Genomic DNA, 10,725 nt, shown 5'->3' on the forward strand with positions numbered 1-10,725 from the left:
TTTGTTGCTTTGCTCTTCCTGTGCTGGCATTCAAACCATAACAAGAATCAGCGGATCGTTAAAACATTCTGAATTAAAACTGAATTCACTTTGCCCTCTTGTGGCCAGTATTAATTGTATTACTGATTCATTCCCCGATGTTAAGTCTGTATGGTAACTGCACTATAAGCCGCTGTTACGTAAAGACGGCATGCCCTTTCCTTTTTACACATTTGTTATGCAAAAACGGGTTGACCCATTAACACGCATATCTACACAGACTTGTCCTCCAGATTCCCCTCTGTTCTCGGGAGACCGGGCATGAATACATTCAAATACTCCTACTAAGACTACTGAGTCTTACATACTGAAAAGACGCTCAGCAGTAAGATATTTGCGGTAAGTTTGGGTTATTTATTTACTGTGCATTACAGTCTGAAACAAAACCTAACCACTTTTCTGTATTTTTCTTTAGCATTTTTCACATTAAACAGCGTTGCCAGTCTTGTACAGTATACTGGTGAAATATAGGGTACTATATTAATGAATGCTCCATTTTGTGTTATAGTAATGAGAGCTCTTTTGTCAATAGTTTGACAGCATTTTTAACTTCTTTCGTACTTATGCACGTCAGTGCCGGAACAGTTTATAAATGTATGTGTAAATCGCAACAGAGTGCGCAGGGGTCTGCATACAATTCCATCACCAGTCCGAAATGGATGCAAGAAAAGGTAACCAATGACAGGAATTCGATATTAACCTGCAGATTTACATGATGAAAATAAAATCACGTAAGTCATCTTTGCCCAACACCTGGTGTACAGTCTGGAATGCCCTGCCTGATAGGGCGGTGGAACTAGATTCAATAGTAACTTTCAAAGGAAACAGGATATATACTTAAAAATGAAAAAAAAAATGCAGGCTCGTGGAGAATAGAGGGGAATTTGACGAATTGAATAGGGCTTTCAAAGAGCTAGCATAGGCATGCTGGGCCGACTGGCCTCTTTTTGCGCTATTTGATCTCATGAATGCTAGATACAGTTGCAAACAGTGTTGAGAAAACAGACCAAGAATGCCACTGAGGATAGCACAGAGGTCAAACTACAACCAAGATATGGAATCACACAAATCTGGGGAACACACGCAGGTATGATTGGCGTAGGAATGTCTGGTTTTCCTAAATGTCTTGATAAAGTTGTGTTGATTTCTTTGGCACCTGCTCAACTCATACAACAGGCTCAATTAAAAGGCGCCGCTCTTTATGTCATCAGAAAATAAGGCCTTTATAAACGCCATGCCTATAAATTACACTGAGATATTAAATCCAGGACGCAGCTATTTGGGCCCTAGTAGGTCGTATAGGGGTTCTGCGAGCCCCTATATGGCCAAATGTACTCTCCAGATATGCTTTCTGCTTAATCTTGGTTGTTGGTATGTTCCAAATGCTCAAAAAAAATCTAAAATTACTACTGTGTGAGGATTATTTCCAGGCTTTTTATCATGTGCCAACAGTTCAAAACAGCCTATAGACCAGCTTTTAAAACACCGATGTGAAGTTGACGAGACTGTTTACCTCTAAGTGCCAGAGAATATATGTGGAACCACATGTCTATATATTTTAAGCTTTTATTCACTGACAAAAAGTATTACTTACTGAAACAGAAACCTCATGCATGACTCTTTGCTACCACAATGTACACATTTAAGATAAGCATTGCCTAACGTTGGTGTAATTGGGTTTTTATCTGGTGTAATGCTCCCAACCTCAAGAAAATACCCCTCAGGGCAAAAATTGGAACTACTCTGTTCCATCTATAAACCATTAAATTGCAACAAGGGGTTCAGATATATAATCTGTTTTTAAAACTGTTAATTATCCTAATCAAAAATAATGTAATCCCAATTCTCTTGAAATGCTCATATTAGGGTTATGGTAATACTGTAATTAGTGTTCCATAATTTAAAAGGAAAAACTTGTGATTTAAATTTTGTTGCAGAACGAGAAACTCATAGTAAAGGCAATACTTCACGTACTCTTCGAAAGTGTTGGTAGTTCTGATAGTACATTAAGTTTAAATAAAACCAGTTTAAATACAATTTGTTCCTAACCCTATACCCTAAATGCCTGTATTTTAATGCTCCATTTCCCCCACGTCTTCTCTCCTTAAAAGAATAATTGATGCTGTCACATGAAGCAGTAAATATTTCCTACATGCACAGATGCCAGTTGTTAGTGCATCAGCCTAAACATATGTGGCACACCATATTGTACCTGACCACCGCCCCCACCCCACGCCCAGGTTCTCAGTGTGCGTCCAGATAAATTTCCGGTGGAGATCTCTGGCTAGTCATGAGAAATGATTGCTATTATAATCAGCAATGGTCAACTATAGGATTCTCCTCATCTGAGTTATGTAAAAATCAAAGATCAAATTTAGCACTTTGTCGATCTGTCTGACTGTGCAACGCCAAAAGCTGCACAACGGTATTCAAATCCCGGCTTGTTTAAACCATCTTGTGATAACGTGGAATTCAGAAGCAATTAAACTGTTAAATTACAGTGTAATTCCCTAGCAAGCAATGGAACACAATTTATTTATCTATTTGGTAAATGGTAAAATTTGTTTATCAAACGACAAATTTGCCAAAAACAATCGCTTCTCAATTCGAGCTAGGACACCTGACAAGCACTTGCCCTGCTATCTTTTAAGCTTAGATAATACGATTTTATAGATGATGAATCATCAGGGATTCTTATCATGGAAGAACTGATGCGTACATTGTAGTTGAAGTTTCGTGGAAAATAAGACACTCGTAGGCTAGATTTTCCGCTACTGTACGCTGTACACTTGTGAAAGTGTCATGCAAATTTTAACAGCGTAGGATGATGGCCCGCCCACTAAAGTTAGTTCGTGTCTTCTATAGCAAATGTTGCTTGAGCATATATATGTTTGCTTTTGGAAGAATGGCACTGCATCACAAAACTGAAAATACCCTCAGATTAACATATAAGTAATGTAAACACTTATCTGATTTATTGCACTCCTACTCTTCTGATCCCTAAAGCCCTAAACAATTACAAGATGAAGATGTTTATATGTTTACTGTAAGTATTGGTATTTTGCATATTTATTATTTATTGTTGATCAGATTAACATTAACAAATGTATAGCTTTGAATGTTGTAAAGTAGGAAGGACAAATGAATATGTTTAAAGATGGCAAAAGGTCCATTACATTTAACATGTTGAAGTCACAGTATATGCACATTTAACCAATATCTTGAAATAGAACAAAATTGTTGTAATTATCAAAATATAATTGGTATGTAAACATAAAAGAAAGGACTTAATTTTGTTTCCTTTTATTTTAGCACTGACCTGTTTTTATTATTCAACTTAAATTGTACATAATAGCATCCTTCTATGTCATAATATAGTGTGCAATTTAAGATCCACATTGTATTATATGTTGTACACTTACCACAATTGGATAACACACATAATTGAAACACAGTACAAATCAAGCTATCAACATGAAAAAGTTGTTACTTAAGCAACAATCATCAACTTTATCATAATGGCACCAGTTTAATCAAAAATCTGTGTGCTTGTTTTGGGGGCTTACTTCCAACAGATCATTTCAGCCAGTTTGCATATCAAGGATCTAGGATTAATTTTACAATTAACAGTTTTGAGATTACTTACCATGTCCTTACACTATGGTTTGAGATCAGTACTCTGCCTGCTTCATGTTATTCACTGGCCAAGGCAAACGGAGTAAGCATACAGGAAAAGAGGCCTGCTCACTAGCATCCCAAAGTTAGATTAAGTTAAATGTCTGAGAATAATAAAAATTTGAAAATTTACTTTCAGAAGGTTCATAGATTTTACATTTGATCATGCGGAAACCTTTGAATTTTCACGCCGCACCAATTGCTCTTGCGTTTCACTGCCATAATGAGGAAATTGCTGCTGAACGTGATATTAGCCTGCTTGTCTACATTATTGATTGAAGCGTCTTCATATCCAAATTATACTAAATGGTTTATGTCATAGGAAATCAGTAACACGGTATAAGAGACAAAGTAGATAAAAGGCTAAAGAGTTGTGGGATAAAATCTGGATATAATTATAAAAATGAAAGAGAGTTTAGAAAAGAAAACGGAAGTTGAGTGGAATTCTTTTTGGAATAAAATGGTTGCTTGACAAAAAAAAACTAATTCAAGTTTAGAGGCACCAGTAGGAGAGTGGGAGAAAGTCAGCACACAGATTTACCAGTCACATGGCCTATTTTGTGCTGTGATACAAAATGCAATTTTATTTTGTCTTAGTCCACACAGATGCAACCTCAATTAATTTTAAAGCTTATTCCATCACCCCACCCCCACAAAGTATAATGGTGTAAATGACCACCCTTCTCTGTGAAAACCAACTTTCCCTGCAGTATTTTCACAACTGCTTTCTTAAATTTGTATATAATTGCAGTTGTTCAAAAACATCTCACTGTACCCCAGGACAAATAAAATCTGCTTCAAGTGTTATTTTAGAAAACAGTGATGTTCTTGGTAATATTGCCATTATATGTAAAATTCCAAATAAAATATTACATTTTAAATTATCCTAAAAGTTCACTGCATGGAGACACTCAATCCTTCTACACACATACAGTATTCTTTCTTCCTTGATGTTTGTACAGCTTTGGAGGTACAGGAAACCCTAAAATAATACATTTGAGGAAAAGATTATTCAATATATTTTGAGAAAACATTATCTAGGTAAAATGCAATTGAAATTGTTTCAGTTTTGAGGTAATATGATAAAGTTATGCTGCAAGATTCAACACAACTTTAAAGTTTTTTTTTAAAGTAGTACTATTTACCCATTACGATACCAGTCCAAACTGTTTAAATTCCAAAGCTGTCAGAACAATGTTTAGGTTGCATGTGGTAATAGACAGTATTATCTACCCTCTTTTCCAGGAAGATAACGTTAGCTAGGTTCTGTATTATTAAAGTGCATCATCCTTTTTAGTTACATTTGATGCACAAGTGACGCACACAAAATAGCTTAATATGTAAAGTGTGTGGTTTTGTGACTATAAGTTTTCAGGTTTGAGAAACTAGATTTCTGAAAAGCCTGAAAATGGAGAAAAAGTACATATGGGAAACAGTTTCAGCAACACATCTAAGATTCATTTTTCCTGAACTGTCTTCAAACTGATAATGGTATAAGTACTGCAGCGCCCAAGGACCGTTAAAAATAGCCTTGGATTCTTATTTTAGACATAAAAAAGGGTCTAGAACATCAAACAACCAAAATTCGGAAGTGGATAGCGTAGACTTCCCTACAATCAACACTCAGTGAGAAATTATCTTTACTAAAATCGGAAAGAAACCAATCTCCATCAGTGCACACCATTGAATTTAAGACCTTAATTTTGTTCTTAGAAATGCAATCTCACTTTTGTTATCAGAACCTATTTTGTGTAGAAATGGCACGTGGGTGTTTGTTTGAGTGTTTCAGTTTCTTTGAAAAATGTCTAGACATGGAGGTGGTACGAAAAGTGTTGGGCTCATCGTGGTTAATGTAAAATTCTTGAACATTTTCATTTGATTCTTCCAAGTCGAGCAATCTGTCTCACTTGTCGCAAAAAATGTTGGTTCTTTTACGTACATGCGGGAGCAATAGAGAAAGAGTTTAAGTAATTCAGGTAAATAAAACACGACTGAAGGTACTCGAATCTATTGATGTATTTGATACGCTGGTCGCAAACTCTGGAACAGACATCTTTCGCTTTTGCATATTGTGCTTTAGCCTCCCCTTTGAACTTGCCATATGTGTGAGCACTGCGTGATCTGCAGATCTCGTCCATTATAAAAAATATGGTTGTCGATGAAGGAATGAGATAAACAAAGGTGAGGAGAGAAAGTGGCAAAAAAGAGAGGAATGTGAAATAGAAGTAAAACAGTCCAAGGGAGAAAAAGGTGTCAGTGAAATGAGAGGAGGGGAAAGACTGAAAGCGGAAAACCAGAGAACAGAAAACAAAAATGGAATACAATGTTAGAAATGGGGGCAAGAAAAGTTGAGAAAAGAGCCAGTACTGATGAAAGGGAAGTCCTCTAATTTTTCAGACCTTTTAATTCTGCTTTAGTCAGTACTTTAACAGTTATAGTATTCAAAAAGCAAGACTAATCTCTCATCAGAGATTATTAGGTAACAAACAGCCAAAAAATGCTTCCGCGGAGGGCACCTACAGCCCACATCTGATACTTACCTGTGAAATTCTGCTGCAGCATTACGGGTTTGAGAGATCTCTGCAACCAAAGTGGGAGCTTTTCGACACTGCTAGTCATTAGACACGTTTTAGATAACAGTTCAGTTATTATAACCAGAACGATCATTTGATTATAAAGTGTTGCAACTAATACAGTGAAAACAAAGATTCCAATCTTCCTTGTTTGGAACTACAGCATAAAACCCCGCTAAAGCTCACCTCCTAAAGTCCAAATTTCCAATTTGAGCTTTTTCTTGGTTTCAAAATTGTATCTTCTACCAAATTACTGACAGAAGTGACCTCCTGCTTTTGTTAACTCCAGTGCAGCGACTATAACAATGTTTATTTGTTTTTTGCAGATGTTATAAACTATAATTCGGTACCAAATTGGAAGCAAGTCCTAAGGCTCTCGTTGTAACTTTGAAGCAGAGACTGGGAGCCGCCACACCCACTCCCTGTGAGCAGTGCGCATGTGCAGCAGTAGTTGGGTGGGAGGTGTCGCCATGTTGGGTGGGTGCATGGATTCGCTTGGTGGTGTAAATCCTGCTGTAAACTGATGGGGTATGAATCGCTGTCGGCTCCCTGACAATCAATAGAGTTACGTGTGGTTAATAAAGAGAGGGCGATTTAAAAAAAAACAGAACAATCCCTAAGCAAAGGCCCCATCGTTCCCGCCCATACCATGTTGTCCACTTTCGACGCCATTGTGGACCTGGAGCCGCGGCCTTTGAAAAGTGGCAGCTTCAGGGGCAAGCTGAGTTCCCGCAGGAAGAGGGAGTTTATGCCCGAGGAGAAAAAGGACGCTTCTTACTGGGAAAAAAGACGGAAAAACAACGAGGCCGCCAAACGGTCACGCGAGAAGCGACGCTTCAACGACTTGGTGCTGGAAAGCAAAATGTTGGCGCTCAACGAGGAGAACGCCTGCCTCAGGGCCGAGCTCCTCACCTTAAAGATGAGGTACGGCCTCATCAGCTCCACAGCCTATGCCCAGGAAGCCCAGGTCCTGCAAGGCTGCATGCAGAAGTACTTTGCAAGGCAAAGAGCGATAGAGATGGACCCTCACTTCTTGGAACTAGACACCCCATTTCTGAGGGATGGCTGCTGCCATAATCACATGAGATACACCTCAGGACGGATGCCTGTCGATTCCATTGACTCCACTTCCCAACATATCCGCGACAGCCCACTTCACATAAAATGCACTAGCCCTGCATCGGTTAAAATGCAGAAACAACACCCTATAGAAATTTCGACGGATGAGTCTACAATACATAAAACTTCGTTGAATCAGATAATATATTCCAGACACCCCCATCCATTTAATGAAAGCTATCCCTATTACAGGCCTTCAAGTGCTTCTCCAAGTGCAACAGAGGCGGACAATAAAATCAATAAAAGAGAGTCAGAAGATGATGCAGAAGATGAACAACAGGTACCTAAAATGCATCCTTTTTCTCCTGTTAATAGCTGTAGATTTGAATGCTCTACAACGTCCAAGTCAAGTAGTTCTGCCCTTCCCCACAAACTGAGAATTAAGGCAAAATCAATGATTGCAAAAGAAGAAAAGGATGATGCAGAATTTGATCTTGAGATGTCATGGAAGGATGAACCCCGCCTTGCAAAGACTAGAAGTGCTTCACTGACTGAGATTAGAGGCATGGATGTGAGTTTCTGTGGAGGTATTTGCAATTACAAAGCAGCATTTAAACCTGTTATCCCATTATCTATTTGTCATTCAGTTTAATTGAAGGCTTTGACCATCCATTGAACTGAGTTTATTCAGTGTTTATTAATTCTACTTTCCTAAATAATATGCTTTTGAAACATGCAATTTGGAAAAAGTGTCATTTTAAGTTGTACAGTAAGCTAAAGCAATTTTTAAGGATCAAAGGGCTGAATGGCTCACTCCTATTTTTATTTCTTAAATTCTTAAACTTTTGATAGTGCCGTGGACAAAAATGAATGTGATATTGGTATGAACTGTTCAGGAAGTATTCTTATAGTGAGAGAGAATAATTAATTAAATTGTAGCTATTGTGCGTTTATTATATGTTCCTATTAATAAATTTACTTCATTTATACCACTGGAATTTTTTTCTCTGATCACTTTCTTAGCAATATCATAAACAAGTGAATTTTTAGTGGAAATATAAAAACACTTTGTAAATTGCATTTACAGATTTGATAAAAATGGTGAGCAATGAAATGGAGAATTATGAAATAGATTCTCATGGTGTTATAATAATGCTATTAAAGTTGCTGCCAATAGCTTTTTAGTGACTTGCCTGTTTTGTGCCACATCCAATCTGATATGTTTAAATTTATATGCACCGCATAAACAAAAACAAACTGTATTGGGGGAAAAAAAGCGCTATTGGAAAGACAGGCATAAGTCTGTTTGGCTTGTGAGGGTTTATGATATAAATCATTTCTTCTGAAGGTGTTAAATTTTGCTCTAATACAGTTCAATTTTTGCTAATAGTCCTCTGTACCTCACCTGTTTGGTACCTCTTCATTAATGACCCTATTTAGTAAGTGACAGGCTATTTGAATCTGAGAACAAGCAAAACTAGACTTGATGCTGCTGCCCCAAGCCTAGAAATGACTATCATTAATATTAAAAATGACTTGCTAGTACCTGTGTTTAAAAAAAAAACTGACAGGTTTGTTTATCACAAATATTGTCAACAGTAATTTCTTGGCTTTGAATTTAGTGAGTGCTTTGACTGACCTATATTGCTCTTTGGCCTGAAAATGCTGAGTGACGTTCCATTCCTTTTCTCCATTTTAAGTTGCGATGCTTAGTAACAAAGCCTGGCATATGGCTATTTTCTTTAAACTCATTTTTTCTTGTTGCAACCTGTATCCATCCATAATGCTTTAGATGTGAGTGAATTAGTTATCTTAAATACGTAAAATAAATCTTTACAGAAATAGCTATTTTATGTATTAGCTTCTGATTGCTGCTTTGACGTTTTCATTGTATTGATGTTTAATTACAAAAAATGCAACAATCTACACAAAGTGGGAAAAGGTATCCAGATTGTGTAAAAGATTTAGATAAACAGCAATTATATGAATTTATAAAGCAGTTATTCAGTGATCATTGCCCCTAGACAGTTCATTGATTAAACGGAAATGTTGCTAAGTCAGATTTCTTCATTTTTGAGAAAAGATCTCTTATTGATATGGAGTGAGATGAGAAGAGACTTCCTTGAACTCTTTAATAGTTACTTTGCTGTTATTTTAATACTTTAGCTATTCAGTCATTTTGCAACTGTGTAGCAATTAGTTATGGCATGCAGAGATAGAAATAGTTCAGAAAAGTATCTTAGACATGGCTGAGACATATAGCAGAGAGTCTGACCCTGGTGCAGTACACTTCAGTAACTGAAATTATTTCAGGTGAATAGAGAGCAAATTAAGAATGAATTAAATTGATGCCTTCTTATAGCCAGTCACCAGGTTCCACAGCTATTTTCATTGTTTCTACATTTTTCCCTTTTCTGGAAGGCAGGGGCTGATGCTGTGACGTGATCCATGGGAAGCAGGATCACGCCTCATCAAAGTGACTGTGACTCATTTTTGAGCTCGGACATTGATGGCTGAATTTTTGATGGGATTTGGGGGCAGGACTAGCGGCAGGAGCCTGCAATTTTCAGCTATTGCCATGGTCCCACCTTTGAGAAATATTCTTTGAGACTGGACCAGGGTTGCTCACCAGCAACATGTAGCCAATTAATTTCCCCACTGAGGGCATTTGTCAGAAGCTGTGTGCCCAGGCAGGCCCCTTGCTGAGGCTGACGCCATGCCAATGAATTGAGGCAGCCTCCCAGTGGAATATTGGAGTGGACCTTATTGAATTTAACCCCAACCCCAGATGTGATTACCAGGGAGCTGTGGTCATCCTGTGCAGGCACTTCTCCACAATGACAGTCTGACAAATGTGGCTGTTTTTTATTTTTAATCCTTGAAAAGTTCTTCAGAGGGCATCTCTATCTTGAAATGCGTTCATGTTCCCCTACCTACATTGGCAATTCCCATCCACAGTGGGGCTGTCAGTCTTTCAGTGCTGGAGAGCCTCCTATTGGCTCTCCAATCTCAGGAGCCTGCCTTCTATCCCTAATCGGGCGGAGGTTCTGGAGGCTGCCACTTAATTGGTTGCCTCCTCAAAAATTGCTCTCTGGGTCCTAGCACTGACATTTGAGAGTTCCCAACCCACATTTCCTCTCAGTGGCAGGGTTGGGAACTGAGAATGGAAACCCAACCCTGACTGTTAGCAAGTTATTTGACTGGTGCAGGCATCTCGGCCTAGCCGGTTTGATTCTTAACCTGACACATGCAAGCAGAAGGCACTGGAGAACCACCAGAAGCAGCTGATTCTTTTTTCACTCCTTTGATCAGAATTGTTGAAATCAACTATAACCACCCCTGCCACCCTCCACACTCCCCACCCCACCCCCACTTGTCA

The 10,725-nt window shown here is 38.1% G+C and overlaps 1 protein-coding gene across 1 annotated transcript; it reads left to right on the plus strand.

The window, feature by feature from the left end:
* The first annotated feature begins 234 nt into the window (after nucleotides 1-234).
* LOC144689230 (nuclear factor interleukin-3-regulated protein-like) lies at nucleotides 235-8,837 on the plus strand. The gene is made up of 2 exons (XM_078556334.1): nucleotides 235-378; nucleotides 6,614-8,837. Exon 2 carries the CDS (start codon nucleotides 6,937-6,939, stop codon nucleotides 7,996-7,998), a length of 1,062 nt encoding a protein of 353 aa, XP_078412460.1. The 5' UTR covers nucleotides 235-378; nucleotides 6,614-6,936; the 3' UTR covers nucleotides 7,999-8,837.
* Nucleotides 8,838-10,725: the final 1,888 nt, after the last annotated feature.

The sequence above is a fragment of the Cetorhinus maximus genome, chromosome 13 (assembly GCF_964194155.1).
Source record: "Cetorhinus maximus chromosome 13, sCetMax3.hap1.1, whole genome shotgun sequence".
In the NCBI taxonomy this organism is placed as follows: Eukaryota; Metazoa; Chordata; class Chondrichthyes; order Lamniformes; family Cetorhinidae; genus Cetorhinus; species Cetorhinus maximus.

Excerpts from the sequence above, each read along its gene's own strand:
- LOC144689230 (XM_078556334.1), top strand. The coding sequence starts at position 6,937 with ATGTTGTCCACTTTCGACGCCATTGTGGACCTGGAGCCGCGGCCTTTG.